General features: G+C 36.4%; 1 protein-coding gene and 1 long non-coding RNA gene across 4 annotated transcripts in view; one reads left to right on the forward strand and one right to left on the reverse strand.

Moving 5' to 3' along the window:
- The window catches only part of PAPOLG (poly(A) polymerase gamma), a 30,080-nt gene extending 8,579 nt beyond the window's left edge, over window positions 1–21,501 (reverse strand). For 2 of the 3 annotated variants that reach the window (XR_009054725.1, XM_057742019.1), the window contains exons 1-13: window positions 21,247–21,485; window positions 19,108–19,269; window positions 17,555–17,621; window positions 12,879–12,960; window positions 12,542–12,651; window positions 11,307–11,360; window positions 9,360–9,471; window positions 7,073–7,162; window positions 3,581–3,719; window positions 2,894–2,966; window positions 1,987–2,107; window positions 1,561–1,645; window positions 1,113–1,166 (exon numbers count right to left, since the gene is read on the reverse strand). Coding sequence is in view for 2 of the 3 variants with exons in the window: in XM_057742019.1 (XP_057598002.1) it covers window positions 1,113–1,166; window positions 1,561–1,645; window positions 1,987–2,107; window positions 2,894–2,966; window positions 3,581–3,719; window positions 7,073–7,162; window positions 9,360–9,471; window positions 11,307–11,360; window positions 12,542–12,651; window positions 12,879–12,960; window positions 17,555–17,621; window positions 19,108–19,269; window positions 21,247–21,263 (1,166 nt within the window). In the remaining variant the exon portion in view is untranslated. Of the gene's footprint in view, window positions 1–1,112; window positions 1,167–1,560; window positions 1,646–1,986; window positions 2,108–2,893; window positions 2,967–3,580; window positions 3,720–7,072; window positions 7,163–9,359; window positions 9,472–11,306; window positions 11,361–12,541; window positions 12,652–12,878; window positions 12,961–17,554; window positions 17,622–19,107; window positions 19,270–21,246 lie in introns of all 3 variants that reach the window. The other variant, XM_057742020.1, reaches the window with a different exon arrangement.
- A 109-nt stretch (window positions 21,502–21,610) lies between these two features.
- On the forward strand, window positions 21,611–24,587 carry LOC130857784 (uncharacterized). The gene is made up of 3 exons (XR_009054861.1): window positions 21,611–21,697; window positions 23,530–23,601; window positions 24,345–24,587. It is a non-coding gene; the product is annotated as an uncharacterized LOC130857784 (long non-coding RNA).
- Window positions 24,588–26,557: the final 1,970 nt, after the last annotated feature.

Raw genomic sequence — 26,557 nt, forward strand, 5'->3', positions numbered from 1 at the left:
TCAGTCACTAATTATCAGGGAAATGCAAATCAAAATAACAATGAGATGCCACCTCATATCTTTCAGAATGGCTGTCATCAAAAAGTGTACAAATAACAAATGTTGGAGAAGATGCAGAAAAAAGGGAACTCTTATACACTGTTGGTGGGAATGTAAATGGGCACAGCTACTATGGCAAACAGTATGGAAGTTCCTCAGAAAACTAAAATCAGAATTACCATATGATCCAGCAATTCCACCCCTGGGTATATATCTGGGAAAAAAAAACTAATTCAAAATGATACATGCACCCCAATGTTCACAGCAGCACTGTTTATAACAGCCAAGACATGGAAGCAACTGAAGTGCCCATCAAGAGGCAAATGGATAAAGTTGTAGTGTACAAAATGGAATACTACTCAGCCATAAACAGAATGACATTCTGACATCTGTAGCAATGTGGATGAACCTAGAGAATATTATACTTAGTGAAATAAGTCAGACAGAGAAAGACAAATACGTGGAAAAGACTTATATGTGGAATCTGAAAAACAATACAAATGAACATACATGCAAGACAGAAACAGACTCAGAGATACAGAAAACAAACAAGCGGCTATCGGGGGGTGGGGGGGGCAGGACGAATTAGGAGTATGGGATTAACAGATTTAACTATGTATAAAATAGATAAGCAACGAGGATATATTGTACAGCACAGGGGATTAAAGTCCTTATCTTGTAATAACTTCTAATGGGGTATAATCTGCAAAAATAATGAATTGAAATTAATATTGTAAATCAACTATACTTCATAATACACATATGTGTATATATAGGCTAGGTACATATATATAGATATCAGAATCATTCAAACTGCCTCACAATTTTGCTTAAATTCGACTCAGAGAAGTGACAAAAGGCAAAAATCTGTACATATATCCTTGTCTCATGTCACTTCCAATTCTGAAACAATTTGATGGCATTGCTTAAACACTGATGCTTCATGGTCAAGTACAACAGTCACCAATAAGATTTAATAATTTTGAAAAGAGACTAAAGTGTTTTAGAAATGATAAAGCACCATATAAATATGTTGTCATCACACAGTAGGTAGAGAACTTGAAATGTCTTACCACTCTAGATGATTTTCTTCTGTTGATGCACTGGCAGTCAATACTATATAATGTCTGTAAAGAATTTTCAGCAATAATCGGGGGAAAAGAAAAAACCCAGAAACACTGTTAGGGTCTGACTTTACATCACTACTTTTTCTTTCTCCCTCTCAATGAACAAAAGAGCTAATACAGGTACACATTTATAAAAATTAAAACATGCTCTGATTTTCACAAAATTAATTCTAGACCTTATAATTAAAAACAATTCAACAAACCCCAAACCCCACAAATACTGGGTTAGATACTACTAGAATATAGAGACTTTCTCATCACCTAGGGTTTCTAACCTAGTCTTTACCTCACTTGAAATATAAGTGACAACTGTCACCTATCATGTATTTAACTTTGTAAGTTTTTCTTCTTCCTTAAACACACACACACACGCAAAATAAAAAATTTCAAATACCTATACTTTTGAAAAAAATTTGGTGGCTCAAGTAGTTTGGACCAATCTGATTTCCCTTGAAGAATTTCATCTGTAACTGCGAGACCTGAGAGAGAAAGAGAGACAGATGGAAACTGATTTTGAAAACTGACCATCATATTATCAGCTCCTGTGTGACTCTACCACCAAAGCTCTAACTCAATCAAATTCCTGAGTAAAAAAAGTATAGATTTATTACGTTCCTTCTTAAACACAAAAGTCAATTTCAACCAACTGCTCCATTTTTGGCCTTAATATTACCACATATTTTGCAAAACCAATTATGGAAAAAATACACATTTGAAAGAACTTTTAGAAATAATAGGCATAACTGCAATAGAGAATAAAATTGTTGTCAATCAAAAACTCGTGGGACTATGTAAAGGGCAATAGGGCTAACAGGTTTACCTTGTTTAAATTCTTCTACCATTACTGTTCGAGTTGATGTGGACACATTATACGTAGAATTCTGTTGTGGGTAGGCAGGGGTGATTATGGGCATGAGATGATACCTATCTGATGGATTTACCTGTGAAATTAGAAGCAGAATAATTGATCTATTCTCCTATTTCAGTTGTCCTCACTTCATTTCCCCAAAAGTCTGAAGAATATGAAATATAAATTTAATACTACATTTCCTCAATTCTAATTACATTTCCCCTTCCCAACTACATTTATTTCTGAAGTCAGATATGTCTGATAGTCAGTTAAAGGAAGCTCTGAAGAAGTTTATTTTTCCCTGGAAAACCTGTTAAATGGATGGTGCAGCTTATAAACAATGGTCTTTTAGAACCAAGGAAATACAGTATCATAAGTGCAAAAAGGATTATTGTCCAATGGTTCTCAATGCTCTTTCTGCACCTGCTCAACAGGTAACTTCCCCTTGGTTACTGAGAGGAATGCGTACTCACTCTAAAAGCAAATTAAAATGCAAGTTGAGTGAGAGTTATGCTATCCTGGAACCATGAATCTGCATTAAAGCACTGCAAAGTACATCTTTTATATATTTCAGTACTTTATTATCAGTAACCAACTACTTGTAAGACAGTTTTTAACAATAGATTATGACATCTTGGTTGATACACCCACTCATCAAGTCTTATAGAGGTGATTTTTAATGACATAACATTTAGATCAGCATTGGAGATACCAATCATCTGCACCAAAAAAAACACAGTAGAGGGAGGGAAAGGACTATAGTTACACAGAAGGAACATGAACAGGAACAAGAAGAATTATCCTTAACTCGATTGCACTTTATAGAATCATCCTTTTCCTAAAAGGTTTTAATGAAATGCCATAATAAGTCACATACCCGAGGATCCCAAACTGGCAAATTCAAATTGCTTTCTTCTGGTTGCTTGAGCAGTACAGGATTTGGCCATTCCCTAACATGAAATAGGCAAATAAACTCACATAAGACCTCACTTCAGAAACTATATGAAATGTTAAAATCATTAGACTCTTCCAAATGTTTTGGGTATTTGGTACTGAAAAAAAAAAAAAAGAAACTGACAAAGGAAGGAAGTATACAAAGGAAAAAGCTGCTTATTTTAAAGCAGTGTTCTCATAAAGGGCAAATACTGCTTGCCCATTAGCTGTAACTAATTTACACCTGAATTTTTTCTTTCCTTCTCATTTGCTTTCATGGACTTAACTCTGATAATAACAGCAAGAGCTAACATTTACTGAGAATACTCCTAACAAAGTGTCTGCAGCAGCTATGGTTATCATTATTATTTTACGTATGAGATCTTAACCTCTATACAGCTAGTAACTGGCAAAGACCACTCTCACAAGCTAAAGGCCCACATTTACAGACCCTCTAGAAGAAGGCACCACCTGGGGTCCCATCACTGCCTAAAATTTGATGTTTTTAAATTTAACTTAAAAAGGAATGTAAGACAACAGAAAAGGTGTAAGTATAGCTCTTAAATTTCCAAACAAATTTACATATCGGCAGAGGTTAGTAAGTAGTAAAAATACGCATATGCATACTTACCACTTGGAAAAAACTAAGAAGAACTTATGAACTAAAGTAGAAGCTGCTGCATTTGGATATAATTGGCAAGTTCTTGCAACTAGCATTGCCCAGGAGACACCACCAAGGAATCCCAGCATGTTGGAATAAATACCACGTCCTGGAAAATTAATATAGCTGTTAATTATTGTGAGGACCTACTATCCATGACATTCAAGTGTAAGGAACAGTATAACTTCCCTCCTAAGATTTGCTTAGAACTCCTTCCCCGTATAGAAACATTAAAATCAACAGACCTTCACGCTAGGCTCACATTCTTATTAGTAAACCCTAGGCTGCTCATCTTACCCCCTACTTTGCCCTCCAATACAGACATCTCAGTTCCCTGCCTCAGTTCTGATTGTCTAACTGGGTTCTACTGATATGAAATTGGAATTTCCCACCTTTCAATATCTATGGTTGAGAGAGAAATGAAAGGGAGGAGGAAAGCTATTTGGAGGGTCCACAAGTAGAGAAGAAAAACTTTTCAACAGCATACTAGGCCCCCTTATTGGTGGGGGGATACGTTCCAAGACCTCCAGTGGATGCCTGAAACATGGATGGTACTGAATACTATATATATTTATACACCTATATATTTATGATAAAGCTTAACTTATAAATTAGGCATAGTAAGAAATTAACAATAACTAATTGTAAAAATAAAACAATTACAATATGCTATAATAGAAGTCATGTGAATATGGCCTCTCAGAATATCTTATTGTACAAATTTAATGCCCTTTCCATCTAAACTGAGTACTTATCACTAACTGTGGCCATAACTTTCGCAGTTTGAAGTGAGACAGCGAAACTAGTACGAATTTCTTTTTCCTCCTTCACAATTTCATGATAGAAGATTCGTTCTTATGTAAATCTTAGCAACCTCAGCATATGGTTTTTTTCTTTCCTCATTAAGCTGAGAACTTTCACCTTTTCACTTAAAGGAAGCACTTTACAGGCTTTTCTCTGACAAATCCAAGCTGCCAGCAACACTACTCTTGCACTTTGGGCCCATTAATAGGTTAAGTGAGGGTTACTTGAACACAAGTACTGCAATACCATCCCTGTCCTGGGCAGGACAGTGAGAGATTTCATCACACTATTCAGAACACCATGCAATTTAAAATTTATGAATTGCTTCTTTCTGAAATTTTCCATTTAATATTTTCAGACTGCAGTTGACTGCAGGTAATTGAAACTGCAGAAAGCAAATGGCAGGTAAGGGGGGACTACCATAATCGTGTTCATGGGCATTTTAAAAATCAACCGTGAAGTTGGGGACTGACTGCAGTATTGTGCAAAAATTCGTATACCTCTCCATGAAGTATTTGGGTTGGTCAAAAAGCTTGTTCGGGTTTCCTCATAACATCTTACGGAAAAACCTGAACGAACTTTTTGGCCAAACCAATACAATACTCTATTGATATTACTCATTTCTTGAATGATTGTTTCTTATAGCAATCTATAAAAAAGCATTACAATATTTCATCAAAGCTAGATGCCCTCAGTCATTATATATTATAAATTATTTTGTCCCAATTAAGCAAGAGAAAAAAATACAAAATATCGTTTCAGTTATGTTAAATGTGAAAAACATGCATCTAACAATTGACAAAACAGCATTTAATTTAATCTATAAGGAAAAACAAACTGTTCATGATAACCCTTTACTGCAAATTACCTTACCCTGACTACACAATATAGCTGAGCCCAAGGACAATTCTACTTGCTTAAGTCTTTTTAGGTATGTACTGTCCTATATGGTAGCCACAAGTCACATGTGGCTATATATTTTTTTGATAACAGCTTTGCTGAGCTATCATCACATACCATTAAGATTCATCAATTAAGAATAAAATTCAGTGGGTTCTGGTCTATTCACAGAGTCGTGCAACCATTACTTTAAACAACTCTGGAACATTTTCATCACCCCAAAAAGAAAACTTTAACAGCCACACACCTCTTATTTCCTCCCAGTCTTCCCAGACCTAGGCAACCCACTAATCTACTTTCTACCTCTATAGATATGCCTATTCTGAACATTTCACCTAAATGGAATTATATAATATGTAGACTGGCTTCTTTCACTTAACATAATGGTTTCAATGTTCATCTATGTTGTAATATGTACCAATACTTCATTCCTGGGCTTCCTAGGTGGCGCAGTGGTTAAGAATCCGCCTGCCAATGCAGGGGACACGGGTTCGATCCCTGCTCCAGGAAGATCCCACATGCCACGGAGTAACTAAGCCCGTGCGCCACAATTATTGAGCCTGCGCTTTAGAGCCCATGAGCCACAACTATTGAGTCCATGTGCTGCAACTACTGAAGCCCACGCGCCTAGAGCCCGTGCTCTGCAACAAGAGAAGCCACGGCACTGAGGAGCCCGCGCACCACAACGAAGAGTAGTCCCCACTCACCACAACTAAAAGAAAGCCTGCGCACAGCAAAAAAGACCAAACACAGCCAATAAATAAATAAATAAATTTATTTAAAAAAAAAAACTTCCTTTTAACTGCCAAATAATATTCCACATTATGAATATACCATATTGAAACTTCAGAAAGCAAAATGGCAGGTAATGGGGGACACCACAATCTTGTTCATGGCATTTTAGAAATCCAAAATAATGCTGTGGTTGTTTCCACTTTTTGACACTACCAATACTACGATTATCTGTATACAACTGTTTGTGAAGACATATGTTTTCACTTCTTTTAGATATTAATTTTAAATTTAATTAAAATCAAATTTAAAAATTCAGTTCCTCAGGTATACATTTCAAGTGCTCAACAGCCACATGGTTACTGCATTAGGTAGCACAGATATGAACTACTTCCATCATCACAGAAGGTTTGATTGGAAAGCACTGTTTTAGAATGTAAAACCTGGTGCCAGAAGTGCAGTGCTGCTTAAATGTACTTATAAATAATACAAAATGTGCTGTGCCAGCTCAGGACTGGGTCTTTTATGAACTACACCCTATATATACAAACTAGTGCAGTTCACAGCTTTATTAGAACAGTGTTGTAAGGTAAAAACAAAAGGTTAAAACTATCACTGTATGTAAATTAGTAAATTTAGTAAATTAACTGAACACCTACTATACACCAGACTCTCTGATGGTGAAGGGGAGACAAAGATGAGTAAGACAGTTCTGCCCATAGAGAGCTCGAAGATGCGTAAGGTTTTTACTCTTCAAGTTCTAACTCATTCTGACTCCCTGGCTGAAACCCAAGATGTAAAGTCGGCAGCTTTTAGTTTTCGCCCACGGGAGAAGAAGGTAGAGTCACACATCAGAGCACTGTAAGCATCGCACCTGAAAAAGAAACTGCTTCTCCAAAACTTACTGCACCTCAATCCCCCACAGCACCAATAAGTTCAGGAATTCCCATATGTGCTTCTACCATGAGCAACTGAAAATTATAATTTTAAAATGCAAATGTAAAACAAAAGACTTGGGATACTTACGTTTTGCCCATAGTTTGACTGCTCTTAAAGTGAGTCTGAAAGTTTCTTTATTTGGCACTAAATGCAAAATTTCATCAGTAACTCTACACCCTGAAAAACATAAAGCATTCATTTTTCATTATGGAACAAATTTCAGTTAATTCAAATGCCCTTCTAACTTTGACTCTCAAATGCCAAAAATATCAAAGAAAATAAAATATGAGGTTTAGTTTCTTTATGTACTTTAAATGTAGCCCTTATATAAGAGAAATCACTTTGTTTATAAAGAATTAAAAAGCACATGGGTAATACAATCCAATATTAAAATAAGAGATGAGTCTGAATATCTTTTTAGCTTTTTTCCACATTTGGCTTTACTGTTAATTAAATGTCTCCAAGTTATAAAACTGTTATGCTTTAATGCAAACCTTATCCACAAATACTGTGATTTACTGTTGCACTCTAGAAATACAGCAAAATGCAATGATTAAGTTAAATAAGATACTATAAACCAGTGGTTCTCAAAGTGCTGTCAGTGGACTCCTGGGAATCTATTAGGTCAAATCTATTTCTATAATATTAATGCTTTCTCTGCCTGTTACACTGTGTTAACATTTGTACTCATGGTGTGAAACGAGTGGTGGGTAAAACTGCTGGTATCTTAGCAGTGAAACAAAGCCGTGGCAACAAACTATACTAGTAGACAGTATTATCTTCACAAGTTTGCAACTAGAAAACAGGAAAGAAACGTGTGTGATGTCTGAACATTTTCAAGGTAACCTGAACTATCTGCTTTTTTCAAGGAACACCAGTATTACTTCTGAAAAAATGACTGACAGACAACTACAGTTATCCATACTTGGGTATTTAGCAGACATTTCCTAAAAAATGAACAAAGTGAGCTCCTCACTTCTAGGAAAACAAATGACAAAATCTGTTGCCAATAATAAAATGAGCTTTCAAGTAAAAATGAGAATTTTGGACAACTAGTATCTGCCAGTCTCAGCTTGACAGCTTTCCAAGACAGACTTTTCTGATGAGATTGTTGGTGATATTAATGAATGTGTTTTTTAAAAAATTATTTTATAATGAAATGTGTGTTAACATTTAGAATATCCAAATAACCTCATGAGCCAGTATTTTCCAAATGACTAAGGCATGATAGGACAAAATCATGTATGGGTTACAGATCCATTCAAAGAATAAGGCAGACCAACAGATTTTAATGTAACAGAGTACAAAAAGTTAACTGATACAGTTTCAGGTTCAATATTTCTAATTAACACTTTAAAAAGATCACTTTTATTCAGCAAAAAAAGGAAGAAACTACTGATATATGCTACAACCATGGATAAACCTCACAAACATTATGCTAAGCAGAAGAAGCCAGACACAAAAGACCACATATTATATGGTCCCATTTGTATGAAATGCCGAGAAAAGGCAAATCTAGAATAGAAAGTAGGTTAGTGGTTGCCTGGGATTGGAGGTTAGAGAGAGGAATGACTGAAAATGGGCGCGAGGGATCGTTTGAGAATGATGAAAATGTTCTAAAACTGGACTGTGACGCACAACTCTGTGAATACACTAAGACCACTGAACTGTACACCTAAAAAGGATGGATTTAATGGTATGTAATTATACCTCAATAAAGCTGTTGAAAAGCAAAAAGAAACTGTCACTGGTCAAGTTTTGGTATAGTATTAAGGAATACCTACAATTATCTGAAAAGGCTAATAAAATACTCCTCCCTTTCCCAATTACATATCTTTAAGAGGCCAGATCTTCTTCCTATATCTCAATCAAAACAAAATTTTACAAGAGATTGACTGCAAAAGCAGATACGAGAACCTCACTGTGTTCTATTAAGTCAAATATTAAACAGTTGCTAAAATGCAAAAAAAAAAGCCATTCTCACCCAAAAAATATATTTATATTCACTTATAATAGGTTTATTATTATTTTAAAATGAACTAGTAAGTAAACACCTTAAAAATTTCTTAGTTTTTATTTCTAATATGATAAATTGATAAATATAACTCAAACAGAAGATCCTCAAAAAATGTTTAGAGTGTAAAAGGGTCCTGAGACCAGTAAATTTGAGAACCACTACTATAAACATAAACATTTCAAGTAAATTCGTGTTTTAAAATGCTTAAATGTGATCAGATTACTTTTATAAAGAAAATTACATCATTAACTGAGTTTGTCTAATTCTTAAAATGTCTAATAATAGTTCTGCAAAAAAAATCTCTATTTGTCTAATTATTTTCAAGCAAGTATCTGAGATTTCTTTTTAGAAGCTTACCATTTAGGCTGCGAATGCACCTTATATCAAGGCTTCTCAGTCGAGAATCGTCTCTTAGATCTAAATTATCTGATATGGTTTGTATTGCCAGTCTTGCAAAGACTAAATCAATCTTTGGAAAGATGGAAAAAAAAAAAAAGAGAGTGAGAAATATTACTTTTCCTCCTTCTAGTCCATTCTCCCCTCTTCCCACCTCAAAAATGTAAAAAATTCTAATTATTAGTTTAGGAAGTTCTACCAAAACTTCCAAAGGCCTATGCAGGTAATATCACATTGGAAAATCACTACAAAGTTTTGGGAGAATAATTTTCAAATTAAGGGAAAACATTTTAATTTTGCCAATCATTAAAACAAAAATCAAAACCTGATAAGTAAATTTCTAAAGATGGCAGATCCAACACATTTACAATCACTTCCTCTTGAAACCCCACTAAAACACCAGCAAAATTTTGTTTTTTTGTTTTAGTTTTATTTTGTTTTTAAAGGCATACCCACTAGGTTAAAGAGAACAGAAGGAGACAATAGTAAAAACTATGAAATCTGGAAAGCAGATGGACAAATGGTAACAGATTCAGCAGATCTAAGGAAGCAGAGATAAAACAGATTATATCTAGGAAATAAGGACAGGAGGCTGTAAATAAATTCATAAATAAAAAGGAACATTTAGAGAAAAAGTATTCTTAGAAATTAAAAATATGATGGCAGAAATGGAAAGAGAATGTTTAAAAGATGAGAAAACCCCAAAAAGCAGAACAAAAATATGATGTAGTCATAAGTGGGAAGGAAGAGGTTAAAAAAAAAAGAAAAAAAAAGGCAGTCCTGGGGCTCCAACATACAAATGTTAGGAGTTCCAGAAAGAGGACAGAAAACAAAGGCAGGAAACACAACAGAATTCAATACAATTTCCAAGAACTGAAGGACAGGTATTTCCAAATTGAAAGAACTACTTGAGTGCCTTAGCACATCTGGTTGGAAAGACACATACCAAAACAAAGTGTATTACCATCAGTTTCACAACTATGAAGACCAGGAAAAAAAAAGAAAAGAAAATCACACAAGTGGCCAAAAGGGCAAAACAGGTCACATACAAAGGATGGGGAATCAAACTGGCCTCATACTCCTCAACAGAGTACGGAAGCTAGAAGACAGTGAAGCAAGGCCTTCAAAATTCTGAGAAATATTATCTCCCATCGAAAACTCTACACTTAGCCAAACTATCAATTTGGTGTGAGAACAAAATAAAGACATTTGTAAATATGCAAGATCTCAAAAATATGTGCTCTTTTTCAGGAAGCTGGTGGACGAGTGCCACTAAAATGAGAGTAAACCAAGAAAGAAGAAAACTCAAGAGAGAAGCAAAAGGAAATCCCAGGATGAGAGAAGAAAGATGTCAGAATGATGGCTTTATATCAGTCACGGAGAACAATCAGTGTGGATGGGAACAGGTGAGAAGAATCAGTGAGATATTTTTTCAAGATGATAATGACAGAACACCGGAGAAATCCAAATCTGTTTAATGGAGATTTAGACAACTAGGAGAGACTGAGTTTGAATCAAAGTATAAACATCAAGCAAATAAAACACAAAATATTAACTCCCAAGAAAACAAAAGCCACACAGGAAAGAATGTAACCTAGTACATTTTGTGCTCAGTTTTGAACATTATTTATAAGACTGTAATAATATAAACACTGAATACTGCTCCAACTCAAACTATAATAATGTAATTATTTTAGGAGATTATGGGAATGAGAAGGATGTGTATAAAAATCTTGGGGGTAGGGATGGAGGTTGGTTCTTTTTTCATGGTGAGGAAGGACTCCCCATGACTAGACTATTTCATTCCTTAAAATTCGTGCCTATTTAAGTCTGATTTTTAAACTACAAAACAAACAAACCCATACAGAAAAATGGGTTTGCAAAGTCAGGAAAATATTTAACACTTACTTCAATTCCATCAAATTCAAATTTTATAACAGGCACAAAGGCATCTTCTACAGCCTACAAAAAAAGAAAACCATTATAACAAATAAGGTGTAATCCTTTCTCTCTCCTTCCCAAATGCCAACATGAATAATTTTCTCCCAATTTTTATTTTAACTCAGTAGAAATAGTGAAAATTTTCTTGGTTTCTCATTCTAGGTAAGCAAGCACTTCTACTTTGTGACTGTGTCATTTAAGATACACAAAATGTCCATGGCAGTAGTTACTTAACTTATTGTCCTTCTAAAAATATTCATCAGAAACTGGCAGGCATAACTGTTATCATCTGGGTATTTACTATTTGCTGAACTTAAACTGAAGACTCATTATTTACAGAAAGCACTAGTGTTAGAAATTAAAATATCATATCCCATGACTAATCTATCAAAAAAAATCTATATAGTTTGGATTTAGTAGAAATGTTTCTCTGAGCGTTCCTTCATTCCCCCAACCTAACAATTTTTTTTTTCTTTTTTTTTTTTTTTAATTTTTTGGCCATGCTGCTCTGGCATGTGAGGATCTTAGCTCCCCGACCAGGGATGGAGCCTTCACCCTGCACTGGAAGCTCGGCATCCTAACCACTGAGCCACCAGGGAATTTCCCAACCTAATAGATTCTTAACCTCCTTCTCCATTCCCAGACACCCAAATAACACAAATCCTCTGAGCTTCATCTTATCCAAGCACTTGAGATAGCATTAAAACTACCTGTTTGTTTAGTCCCCCCAATCCCTCCCTCACATAAACTATCTCTTGTTCACTCTTGTATTTGGGGGACTAAAGCCAGTATCTGATGAATCACTGGTGCTGAAATTACACACACAGTTCCTAATTGAACCTTATATATAATAGCAGCCACCGTTTGCTATGCACCAACCACTTATCAGATATTATAGTTAATGATTTATGTAAATTATCTCATCAATCCGCCAAAAAATTTTATAAGAAAGTTACCACTAGATCTTCATTTCATAGCTAAGGAAACCGAGACTCAGAGAATAGGTAACTTGACCAAAATTCAGGAGCTAATATGTGGTAGATTCTGTATAACCTAGAATAGTCCAAAAAGCCCATGTTTTTAGTCATTATCTATTACTTTAACAAGATACAGAAATTTCTTAAGAAATATGTCAACCATCATAAGCCCTAGACTTGAAGTTGTTAACAAATTCAAAATATTAAATACCAGAGGATACTTACTCTTAAGTTTCTAATGCCATCTTGATGTTTCAATTTTTCAAAAAAAGACTGAAAAAAATCAGATCTCTCCACATGTCTTGGGGCAACACAAAGTGCATCAATGTCAGCTCCTACAAATCAAAGTATTTATTATCAAGAACAGTATATGGAGTATGTATTACATTTTTGTATACACAAACATATGTACAGAAGAAAGATGAGTATAGGAAAATATTAACACTGATTAACGCTGAGTAGTGAGAAAATGGGAATTTTTTCCTCTGTATTTTCTAATTATGAACAACAAAAAAGTTTGTTATTGGAAGTTCTTATCAGTAAAACATAGAAAAGCAATTACCTTTGGTGTGTACTCCAAGCCTATAGGAGCCAAAAGTGAAAATTTTTCCACCAACAGTAGCCACAACAGAAGGTGGGAGATTCTAAAATAAAGTAAAACAATTTTAAAGGCATTCAATTGTTCAAATTATTTAGCATTAAAATTGCCTAAATGCTCTAATACATGTTGGTGACAACACAGAGAAAAGGGAACCCTTGTAGACTATCAGTGGGAATGTATATTGGTGTGATCACTGTAGAAAATAGTAGGAAAGTTCCTAAAAAAACTAAAAATAGAACCACCGTATGATTTGGCAATTACACTCCTGGGTATATACCCAAAGAAAATGAAAACATTAATTCAAAAAGAGATATGCACCCTAATGTTCACAGCAGCATTATTTACAATAGCCAAGACATGGAGGCAACCTAAGGGTCCATCAACAGATGAATGGATAAAGATAGATGTGGTATACATATAGGATGGAATGTTACTCAGCCATAAAAAATAAAAGTTTTGCCATTTGCAACAATGTGGGTGGATTTCAAGGGTATTATGCTTAGTGAAATAAGTCAGAGAAAGACAAATGCTATATGATATCACTTACACATAGAATCTAAAAAATAAAACAAACTAGTGAATATAACATAAACAAAATAGACTCAGATACAGAGAACTAACTAGTGGTTACTAGTGGAGAGAGGGAAATGGAGAAGGGTATGATGGGGGCAGAGGATTAAGAGGTACAAACAACTATGTATAAAATAAGTTGCAAGGATATTACTGTACAGCACAGAGAATATAGCCAATATTTTACAAGTGGAATATAACCTTTAAAAATTGCAAATCACTATGTTGCACACCTAGAATTTATATAATATTGCAAATAAACTATACCTCAATTTTTAAAAATTGCCTAAATGGTACTGATATATACTACATTTGTCAAGTCTGGTGAACTGAGATTTGTAAAAGTACTTCAGAGCTTTTTAAATTGCGGCTTGAAGTAATGAAGGTACTCCCAGACAAAAGACAAAATAACTTTGTGTCCAGTATACATGCACGCATCTCTATCTTAAGAAAAAGATTTTCTATTACTTGACCCTACTTGTCCCCTCCAATTGCCTGATTTCACTACATCACTCTTAATAGTCACCAAGGAACTTGCAACTACCAAATTAATGCACTTTCAGCTCTCTACAGTTATCATACTCTTGACTAATACTATCTCGCTTTTAGTTTTTGTGACAGATATGCTTAATTTCTTGATTCTAGCTCTGTAATATTTGTGTAAGAAAGTGGGGTCATTCTTGACATGACCTCCTTATGAGAGCTAATCTAACAACTTTAATTAACGTATTTTTGATTGTGCTACTTTTCACCTCCCTCTAGAGCCAATCCTAACTGCCCATCAGATGTTTTCACTCAGACTTTCTGATCCACTTCAATATCCATGCCTGAAACCTAGCAAAAAATTCATCCTATGATAAACCAGGTATCCCTTCTGATTTCTCCATTTCTGTTCCTCATTTCCCTTACTGCCCATACCTATAAGTCATTAGTATTCTTCCTGGCTTACCAATTCTTAGGTTATATTTCTCACACATCACTTCCTCCCCACCCACTCCCATTCTGTGCTATTTAATAGTATCATAAGTTACCCTCCTGCCATTAGTCTTTATTTCCTACTCCATTTTGTAAAAAATTCACTGGCTGATGTTCTTAAATTAACTCTATTACATAACTCTTCTGCTCACAACTTGCCAACACATTCTCTAGATACTGATCCTTGGATCCTAAGGACTTCCACAGTATGCTCCCTTAAGGATCTTTCTTGCCTTGTCTCCTGATCTCCCCTTCTGAAGCTCCAACTGCCAACATGTTACATAACTTAGTCTCCTTTCCACTGCATTTGCCATTTTCCTTGCCTCAAATTCTTGCCATCCTTTCTGGGTATCTCAACACCATCTATTTTTCAAAGTTCACTTCAAGTTCCACCTCCCTCATGAAGCTTTCTTTGATTATCCACCTCCTTATAACAAGCTCTCCCCTGCCCCCACCATGTGCTCCTCTACTGTTATTATCTTTAACCACTTTTATACTATATTTGACTTTTCTTCTTCCCTGTATGTTAGTTTTGTCTCTTCAACTATATTTAAATTCCTTGAAGGTGAGAACCATGTCTATTTCTTCTATTTCCCCAAAATGCCCAGTCCAAGTTCCAAAGAGTAATAGCTAATTAACCTAATTAAAAGTATCTGCATAACAGGTTATTATGTTTGTTACTTTCTCTGTTTAATGAAAAGGTTTCAGGAGTACCACAAATAAGTTTATAGCTAGAAAAGTTAATAAAATTATTGATGACTAACATGAATCAAAAGAATAGAGAAGGCCTTTTTAGTTTACCTTCCTACTTTGAAAAGCATAATTCCTTCATGATTTATGAGAAAGTAATAAACTGAAACACAGAGTAAAACATTTTCACCACAAACCATAGTATTTAACTAAAATGATTTGATTTGGAATTCTACACTGTTTAAAGTTTAAATATTCCAACTGTGTGTAGAATATTAAAATGATCTTTGATCTAACTCAAACCCTTAAGATATTTTGCAAACTAAAATATGCATAAATGAAAGGAAATTATGATACAGAAAATGACCATCTTATCTATGCAAAGGAAAGTATTAAAACCAATTAAAAAATTTTAAAATAGATATTTTATTTTCTTTGCTTAAAGAAAAAAAGCCAAATTGTGCGTAAAGCCTCAAATTTTTAAACAATGGTTTTATACCTAGAAATCAAATGGAAACCAGCTACTGGTTTTTGCAGATTAAAGCACTGATATGCATGAAATGTGGGGAAAAAGCAATTTAAATAATTAAAAACAAACAAAAAAAACCCTTTTGACTTTGGAACAAATTCTACTGGATTTTTCTTTTAGGTGCAAAAAACCACACAGTAAGAAAATTGGTTAGGTATATCTCTCAATAAAGTAATTTAGCCTCTTTTGTGAATAGTAACACTTGACTTCCCTTGATATCCTAGAATATGGATGGGAGCAAAGACCTTAGCACAACCACATCAGTTGATATAAAGACCACACAAGAAGTCATAAAGCTTGATACTCTAATTTTAAAATAATTCTAGCAAGTTGTGTATCTGGTTTGCATACCCATAGCAATTATGGGCTGCTTACAGAACCAACAGGTTCCCTGACATTTATTCAATGCCTGAGCTCTGTCCTGAGGTTGTGCAGGTGAATAAGACAGGTTTATTTCTTAAGGAGTTGATTGGCTAGTAGCAGAGAAACAAGCATGAATTTTTTTTTTTTTTTTTAATTACTCCTGACTAGCATTTCACCAGCTCAGAATTCAACCTAACTGAACACCTTAACTGTTGATAACCCTGCTGGTGAACTCAGAAACGAGCCAGATAGTCATTTGGCAGCAAAAGTAAACAGTGTAAAGACCATTTATTTAAACTCAGTGACTGTAGACTTAGCACAGTCCCTCATAACCTTATTCAGAGCCCATTTTTTAAAAGAACCAATTTTACACATAGGTACAGAAGACAATAATAAAAGTTGTAAAAGAAAGAATTCTAACAGGTATTTAATTTCTAAACTGATGCAGACTAATGGGCAGAAAGGGGTTTGACAGACACTACTGCTGTGAGCCATTAACTTTCAGCTGAATGCTGTTGAGAGATGGGAAAACTGTAAACAAACAAACAAAAACAAAACAAAACTTAAAATTTAAAACACAACAGTTTGAGCCACTTAGTGAAGGGGCAAACAGTATTACCCAGTTGAACATGCCCTACCTCATTTTACTACAGCCAGTAAAATAATATTCACAGTGATGATTCCCAGACAAATGAGAATTCAATTACATTCAAAATAGTCAGGACTTTCCTGGTGACACAGTGGTTAAGACTCCACGCTCCCAATGCAGGGGGCCTGGGTTAGATCCCTGGTTAGAGCACTAGATCCCACATGCATGCTGCAACTAAGAGGTTACATGCCAAAAGTAATGAGCCCGTCAGTGGCAACTAAGGAGCCCACCTGCCGCAACTAAGACCCAGCATAGCCAATTAAATAAATAAATATAAAAAAAAAATACTCTAAGAAAGAAAAATGTAATCAATTTTAGAAGAAAAATAATTAAGCTACCAGAGGCGGAAAAGTTGTATAATTATAAATTAGGGTTTGCAAACTCCTATGTCTCATGGGCCAGGCAGGTATGCAAATGAGTAAAGTATACACATAAGAAACACAGAAACTGATTGATAAATGACAGTTGCTGTGTCAGAGAGAGCAGGCAGTAATGGGGACCAAGAGACACCAAAGGGGAGGAGCCCAATTCCACTCAACCCTCTTCCTGACTTGCATAAAGGAAGGCCCAGTGCTGCCAGACCTGGTATTTCACAGTAAGTCTGAAATCTGGCTTTTAAAGTAAAATCTCAATATTTAAATTCTGATCTGCTACACGTGAGTCAAGCAAGACATTTATGTGGAATGTAGTCAGACACTGGCTACCTCTGGGATAAATCCTCATTTACTTAGGACTCAATATCTAGACCAATTCATTTCCAAGTATACTAAAAAGTTTTAATGTATTTCCAATTATTCTCAACTCTGCATCTTATTACCAGGACATAATGAACTATGAATTCAATTTAGTTTAGAATCTTACCTTACTCTCACTGACCTCAGAAATCCATTCTTTTACTAAATTGTTCAGTTTACCAAGAACAACCAGCCTATAACAAAAAATAACATGCTTTAGATTAAAACAAACAAATAAAAAAACACCAAAAACAAACAGTATTTTAAAAAGTAATTAAACATATAGGCAGTACCTTTGTGTTGGTGCTAGAGTAAAAGCATACTATACACGTGCTAATGCTATCACATCTGTTGACACATGGCACATCTCTTTGGCATTCTTAGGTTCCTAAGAGTTCCAAAGAGACGATAAATGTGATGATAGTATTTTGGTCTTTGAGCTATTTTCAAAATTCAAAAAGCCTAATAAAAAAATCAAAATTACCTTCAATAAGGCTGCAGAGGCCAACTGAACTGTCAACTTTCTTGGCCTTACTATGGAATAAAATCAATTCAGTGTGGTAATAATAGAGGTTAGCATTCTCTCATTGACAGTTATGAGTTTTTGGATAATAAAAACAGGTAAATTACTTATTGGCTAATTTTTATAAAATTTACTTAATAAAAGCAATTTGATATTAAAACAAACTTGCAACCAACGGCATATCCAAATCCAGATTTAAAAAAAAAAAAGAAAGAAAAGAATTAGGCATCTCAAAGATAACACATGAAAAACTGAATTCCTGATCTGTCCAAACTTGCTTCTCCCTCAGCCTTCCCCAGTAATGGAATCCCATCCTTCAAGATGCTGAGACCAAAAATCTTGGCATCATCCTTGACCCCTCTCCGCCCACCCCCTCACATTCCAGTCATTAAACCCTACTTTTAAAATACATCCATAATGCTACTACTTCTTATCATTTCCACTGCCATCCCTAGTTTCAGCCACCATCATTTCTTCCTTGGGTATTATAATAGCCTCCTAACTAGTTTCCCTGCTTTTGCCTTTGACCCCTCTTCAGACTATTCTCAGTAAAGCAGCCAGAGTGACTGTGCTAAATATGAGTAAATCATGTCAATCTTCTGCTCAAAACCCTAACAGCTTCCCATCTCATTCAGAGTAAAAGCCAAATCCATTATAAATGGCTTTTAATGTCCTAAGTGACCTTTCCCTCCAAGCTCCTTCCCACCTCATTTATTTTAAGCCCACATTCCCCGTCTTATTCACTCTGCTTCACATACCTAGACTACTTTGCTATTTCTTAAATATACCAGGTACATTCCCACCTCAAGCCTTTTGCCTAGAATGCTCTTCCCTCATATCCACATAGCTCCTCCCTCACCTTCAAAATTTCCCTCAAATGTCAGTGAGGCCTTCCCTTAAAACCTCCATTCCCAGCTTCATTTTTCTCAGCAGCTCTTGTCATGTGCAACACTGTATTTACTTTATTTACTTGGCTAATTGTTAATTTCATCCTCTAACCTTCAACTAAAATATAAACTCCAGGAGGGCCAAGTTTTCTCTTCATTTTGTCATTTTTATATCCCTAGGCAGGGACATAATTGGTATTTGATATATGTTTATAAAATTAATGATAAAAGAATGTACTATAAAATATTTTGGATTTGTAAGTGACATACCTGTGGTTCAATTCTTCCTCATCTTCAAACACTCCAAATGGTTTCATGGCATCAATTAATCTCTGTGTGTAAATATGATCAATTTCTTTAGGACATGCCAAGCTAATTGGAGAGGTGATTCCATAATGCTTTTGTTGACGCTGGCTGTCCAGCACGGTGTTTCTGTTCAACAAAAATGAAACAGCAGAAAAAATTTAGAGTATCATACACTGATACATTAAATCTCTCAATCCACTCATTAATTTAGCTACCTTAAAAGTTTACTTAGTACTAATGGTTGGAACCCTCTCCTCCTTTTTTTTAAAGAAAAAAAGGATATTTTGTGCTTATGTTGACGAAGGACTATTCATACTGCCTCAAGCTTTCATGGTTAGGATGTCTTTTCAAGCCAAAAGCAGCCTGTTTGGCATCAGGACAGCTGTGCCAACACCACTCAACTCAAATGCAAAGAGCCTGAATTGGAGCTGGGCCAGGGCCACCTCCACTACACCCTGCAGACTTAAGTCAAGTACCATCTATAGTCAATCTTTGAAAAGCAGTCAGCCACTTGAAAGAAAGCTCTAAGTAAAAACAATGTGCGCCCCCACCCCCCAAAGAAAGAAAACATCCCATTAGAAGGTCATTGTGAAATAGTCTAGCTTTCAAAAAGAAATCACAACTAGATTTGTTCCCGAGAATCCTACATTAACATCCCTTGCTTGCATCAGAGTTTACAGTCCTAACATTCTGTGACTCTAGTTAATTGTTTTCTTCATTATCTAAGTGAAGTCTATGACACCAACTATGATCTTGGGCCCCACTGACTTATCTCCATGCTGAAAAAGCTGGCTATCAAGGTCCCTACTAGCACTAAAATTCCAAATCCATGATTCTGAACCTCCCTCATCTAGACTGGAAAACAAAGCAAGCAACATAATCCCACATTCCCTTCCACTCATCCATTTCACTTATAGGTAAACACCCTGGAGCAAGTCTAGTACAAGTGCACAAGGAGACAGGTACAAAAACGTTCACTGTCACACTGTAACATTAAAAAAAACATTAGAAATAACCCAAAATAATCACTAACAGGAAAAGGGCTAAATCAGGGTGTATCCCTACAATAGAATACAATACAGTAGTTAATATGAATTAGAGCTGAAAATACTATCATGGACAAATCTCAAAAATACTATGTTGCACTAAAGAAGCTGTTGAATGACAAGTGTCATACTAGTTATATAAAGCTTAAAAAAATAAAACAATGCCGATTATGGACACACACATATGTACCAATAGCATAAAAAAAATAAACATGCAGCAATAAGCATCAAATTCAGAACTGTGGGAAACTCTGGGGAGGGAGGTGAATGGACTAGAGAAGCAGGTAAGAGAATCCTTCAGATGTATTCGGTATGTTTGGTTTCTTTTAAGTAAAGAAATGTATGTACACACACACACATACTGAACAGTTATGCTTTGGGAGAGATGGATGGTGGCTACACAAATGATGCTTGTTATTCTCTGCATTATTCCGTGTATAAATTATTTCCTAATAAACCAAATTAAGCAGCTACAACAAAACCGTGCCAAGCAAGGACACTGTTTCTGACTTTATCAAAGTATGAGCAGGAGGTATAGACCAGCAGATGTACTGTGGATAGGTGGGGAGACCAGGGGAGGGTGAAAACACCACAGGCTTTCCTAAAGAGAAACCCATGGGCTGGGATAGGTCATTCATTCCAGAAGACCTGGAGACAGCCGGTCAGGAAGGGAGGAGGGGGAGGTAGGGGGATGGTATCTGCGCCAATGCAGACAAGAGCAGAGACCTGCTCAGACGGTGCTGGGAGCAGGAGAGTGACCGACAATTTCCTCCCACAGACACACGCGCCTCTCTCCCGCCGCAACCTCGTCTAGGGGCGTCCTCGGAGGGAGGGCAGACGTGGACTCCTGGAGTCCCCAGGTCTGTGCAGCTGTGGCCAGGTGAGCCGCCGGGCGTAGGGGAGGTGCCCTTGTCGGCCGGCCGGGAGCTGGGAAGGAGACCACCGGGAGAGCTCAGGACACGGCGCGAGGGGCAGAGAACGGAACCCTGGTCCCGGGCCGGCCGCCCCAGCCCACCTCGTTCAGCCTTGCCCCCAACCGCCGCCCCCCACCACTTACGCAGACATCTCTTTCATCGCTTCCTGCGCCTCCCTCACCGGCGAGTGTCTTTCGCTTTGGAGTCCTGTTCTTGCTCTTCCCTCCTCCTCCTGTCCACTTTCCTCCGCTCGCTTGCAGCTCGCTTGCAGCTCGCTTGCTCGCTCACGCTCTCACTACGGCCAAGGCATCCAACCGAGTAGTGAAAACACCACAAAACCGGCTCTATTTATGACAATACAGCGCGGCCGACGCCAATATGGCGCCGCTTCCCAGCCTGCCCCTCGCCCGCTGCGGCCCCGCCCCTGGAGGCCTGGACCCGCCCTCGACCCCGCCCCCTCCCCTTTGGTTCCCAGGAGGCTATGGTGGCCCCGCCCACAGAGGCGCAGGCTCGGGCTGCAAACACCGGTACCGAGGAGCGTTTGGTCCCCTCTTTTGTCAGTGGGACTGTCAGTCCAGGCTACGTACTCGGAAGGTAATTTGGAACATGTTTTCCTTGTTTCTCTTGTTCTCTTATGAAAGCCTATATCATAGATTTTAAAAAAACTTCACAACCTTGCCTAGCAAATACTGTTTTAACTCTTCCATTATACCACACTTTTAATCAGTTGTAGTCATAGGTAATCTAATCAACCCACTCGGGAGAAGGTCACACCCAGGACCCTGTGACTTTACAATTACCCCGGAGAGAAGCAAGCTTGTAAATTGGAAGCTAACTGTTCACCTCTTAAGTACCATCCCCTGGTTTATGGCATTCTAGCAGTTAGGTGAGGGAGGTTGATAGGAAAGCTGGCAGTTTGCAGTAGGAGGATAAAAACTAGGCTCAATCAAACAAAATCGCACACTTTCAAATAGTGGAGCTCATGTTCCGTGTGAGTGTGAGGATGAAGACGGGAGGATGAAGACGGGAAAATGATGACAAATTTTAAAAAGTTAAAGAGTGGAAACAATTTAAAACACTAAGTCATTACAAGGAAAAGAATGTCAAGAAGCTGCTTTTTCTTGGAATGTGACTCACGCTAGATAGAGAACATAGAATCATAGAGAAGATAGAATCATTCATTCAGAAATATTTATTGAAAGCCTAATCTGTGCCAAGCACTGGGTGAAGCTCCTGTCATTTAATTGTGCATAAAACCAGATGTATATTATTTAATTTTATGAAGTTCAGAGTTTAGTGAGGAAACAATCAAATATAAGTGATATCTTCTGTTGTAGAACTAAATCGCCTACTATGTGTCAGGCATAATTCCTGCTCTGTAGAGTTCACAGTCTAGTAAAGGAGAACAAACATATACAAAGATCATTAAACTATAGTATGGCCTGTGATGAGATGGGGTCAGGAGATTCAGGGAGGCCTAAAGCAGGCCAACTGAGCTTGAGGGCCGGGAGGCTCAATAGTGGCTTCCTGGAATAGGGTATGCTCTTAAATTAGCAAGATTTGGGAGCAGAGATTGGGTGCAGGTGGTATCGAGAAGGCAAAACCTATCCCAAGCAGGATACAGTGATAGCTAGCATGGGCTTAAGTGTGAGGGAAACCCAAATTCGAATTCTAGTTTTGCTACTTACTAGTTTTGTGATCTGAGGGAAATTAATCTTAAAAAATCCTTTCCTCATCTGTAAAATGAAGTTAATAGGATTGTAAGAGAATTAAATGAGAAGAGTACGTATAGCCAATGTGAATCTCGTTCCAAAAGTTCATACATGCAAGAAATATCACTTAATTTTCTAAAACTTAATTTTTGACCCTGAGCCCCTCCTTCCTCCAAGCTGGGTGACAAAGAATCTTGATCATCCTGGGTCTCTCCCTTCCCACTTCTTGATACTTAGGTATTGGGGGCGTTAGGGCAGATTGTATACATCTGGCCCTGGTAAATGTACCTTCTTGTCCTCTTGGCACCTGGGCCTCGACGATCTCTGCTGCCTCCAAGTTTTGTCTAGGGCTCGTTGGAAGAGCTTGTGGCTCAGCCCAGAAGCACCACAGAGCTAATTCTTCCCACCTCTCCCCATCTCCCCAACAGTTTAGGGATCTTGCCAGACTGGGAGACAGAAAGTCTCCTTTCCTCAAGGTTTCCAACCAAGATATTTGTTACAAGCTGCATAGAATTCTCTTCAAACAGAAAAGCCAGAAAGAGTTGCAGGCTGATTCTGTTGTCTGCACAGACAGATGTCTGTTAGCTCAGTGCCTGGCACACAGGATTCAACAAATTTAACTCTGATTTACATTGATTACCGTAACTCATCTCTTAATTTTTCTCTTTAATTTTGAAATATTTCATTTCCTTCTTTCCTTTTTTTCTTTTATAGAATGCTTTTGTTTTGCATTTTTCTCTGTATGGAATGCTTTGCTCTTACCTGCTGCAGTAATTTAGAAGAAAGGTAAACTCTACTTTTAATTCTCCTAGTTCAGTGAAATCGTAGTGTTTCAAAGACAGCTTTAAGCCTTTATTTATGTAATTATCAAAGTCAACATCAGAATAATACTTTTTAATTGTTTTACGTTGTTATTTGAAGTTCATCTCAGTTTTAGTTGTTTTTCTTCCCATTTTCCTGTTTTTGTTAATCTGCCTGGGATTGAATGCCAGTCCCCATCCCCCATTTCAATAATTTCTTTCAAGGAAGAATATGTTTTCCTTTGGTGGGGGTGGGTGGTCTACATTGTAGCTGTATTTTTTAAGCTAAAATTTTCCAATTACAAATGTCACCCATGTTTGTTAAAAACAAAACAAAACAAAGGCAAAAAACAGTGGAAATCTGTCTTTCCATTCCTAACTCCATTTTTACTCCCCAGGGAGGGAACCATTATTAGCAGCTGGGTATCTATCCTTCCAGAATGTTTTCCGTGTACCCCACACCACATATAAACATGTACCAGAGGTTTTGTTTTTATTGTTTTTTAATTTTGGGGAAAAAAAAAAAAAAGGATCGTATTGCATGTGTTGTCCTGTTCCTTGATTTTTTTTTCAACCTAAAAAATCATGAGCATCTTTCTATGTCAGTAAATGTTATGGACTGAATTCTGTCCCCCAAATTTCATATGTTGAAGTTCTAGTTTCCAGCGCCCAAGAATGTGACTATATTTGGAGATAGGGTTTTTAAAGAGATAATTAACTTTAAATAAGGTCATTAGTGTGGCCCCCTACTCCAATATGACTGATGTGCTTATAAGAAGAGGAAGCTTGGACCCAGATGGCACAGAGGGAAGACCATGTGAAGGCACAGGAGAAGACAGCCATTTACAAGACAAGGAGCGAGGCCTCAGAAGAAACCAACCCTGCTGACATGTTGTCTCAGATCTCTCCATAACTGTGAGAAAATAAATCTTTGTTTAAGCTTCCCACCTCGTCTGTTACTTTCTTATGGCAGCCCTAGCAAACCAATATAGTAAATTTACACCTACTTTGTTCTTTTTAACAGTAATATGGTATTCTTTGTCATAAATAATATGTAATATTTGTCAAATTATAGTTAACCATTTCACTGTTGTCTGAAATTTGTTTATATTATAAATAATGCTATAACAAACATCCTTATACATATATCCTCTATGCTTGTATCACTAGTCATTAATAGATTCTTAATTATGGGATTACTATGTCAAAGGATATGTATATTTAAAAATAAAATTTATCAGACAGAGAAAGACAAATATGATATCGCTTATATGTGAAATCTAAAAAAATTATACAGGGCTTCCTAGGTGGCGCAGTGGTTAAGAATCCGCCTGACAATGCAGAGGTCACGGGTTCGATCCCAGCTCCAGGAAGATCCCACATGCCACGGAGCAACTAAGCCCGTGTGCCCCAAAAAAAAAAAAAAAAAAAAAAAAAAAAAAAAAAAAAAAAAATTATACAAATGAACTTATTTACAAAATAGAAATACACTCACAGACATAGAAAACAAACTTATGGTTACCAAAAGGGAAAGGGGGGAGAGAGAAATTAGGAGTTTGGGATTAGCAGATACAAACTACTATATATAATAGATAAACAGCAAGACCTACTGTATAGCACAGGGAACTATAGTCAATATCTTGTAATAAGGGATATTATATCCTGTAAGGGAAAATAATCTAAAAAAAGAATCTCATCTATACATGTGTGTATAACTGAATCACTTTGCTGTACACGTGAAATTAACACAACATTGTAAGTCAAATCAACTTCAATAAGAAATAAATTATAAATAAATAAAATAAAATTTATATATTCCAAATTGTCCCTTAAGAAGTTTATACCAATTTATACTCTAACCAACAATGTGTATAGGATGGTCTATTTCCTTAAACCCTCACAAATGGGGCTTCCTGGGTGGGGCAGTGGTTAAGAATCCGCCTGCCAATGCAGAGGACATGGGTTCAATCCCTGCTCCAGGAAGATCCCACATGCCGCGGAGCAACTAAGCCCGTGTGCCAAAAAAAAAAAAAAAAAAAAAAAAAAAAAAAAAAAAAAAAAAAACCCTCACAAATGCTAGTTATTAAAAATACTTTTTAATCCTTATTATGAAAATTATAAATGTCCAGAAAAGTAGACAGAATAGTGTAATAAATGTCACATACCTATCACTTAGATTTAATAATTATTTTAACATTTTGTCATATGTTTCACTTTTTTTAAACTGAAGCTTTTTAAAGTAAATGTAGAGATTGTGACTCCTAAATATTTCACTCATAATATTTTTTCCTCCAGTTTTGTTGAGATATAATTGACAAATAGCACTGCATAAGTTTAAGGTGTACAGCATAATGATTTGATTTACATATATCGTGAAGTGATTATCACAATAAGTTTAGTGACCATCTATCATCTCATATAGATACAAATTTAAAGAAATAGAAAAAAATATTTTTCTTTTGATGAGAATTCTTAGGATTTACTTTCTTAACAACTTTCATATATAATGTACAGCAATGTTAATTATATTTATCATGTTATACATTATATCCCTAGTACTTAGTTATCGTATAACTGGAAGTTTATACCTTTTGACTGCCTGTGTCCAATTCCCTCTCACCACCTCACTTCTAAATGTTTTGATGTGCATATCTAAATAAGAATATTTCCCTGCAGAACCACAATAATATCAACACACCCAAGTTTCCCCCACATGTCCCCAAAATGTCTCTGTGGCAACATTGCTCATATTAGAATCCAATCAAGAACTATGATTGCATTTGGTTGTTGGGTCTCTGAAGGGTATTTTAATCTAGAACAGATACTCTTTTTCCTGTCCCTTCTTATCTCCCTCTCACACTCTCCAGCTTTTTATTTTTCCTATGACACTGAATTGCAAAGACCAGGATAGTTGTTTCCTAGAATGTCCTAATTTCTGGATT

This window comes from Hippopotamus amphibius, chromosome 7 (assembly GCF_030028045.1).
Source record: "Hippopotamus amphibius kiboko isolate mHipAmp2 chromosome 7, mHipAmp2.hap2, whole genome shotgun sequence".
Taxonomy (NCBI): domain Eukaryota; kingdom Metazoa; phylum Chordata; class Mammalia; order Artiodactyla; family Hippopotamidae; genus Hippopotamus; species Hippopotamus amphibius.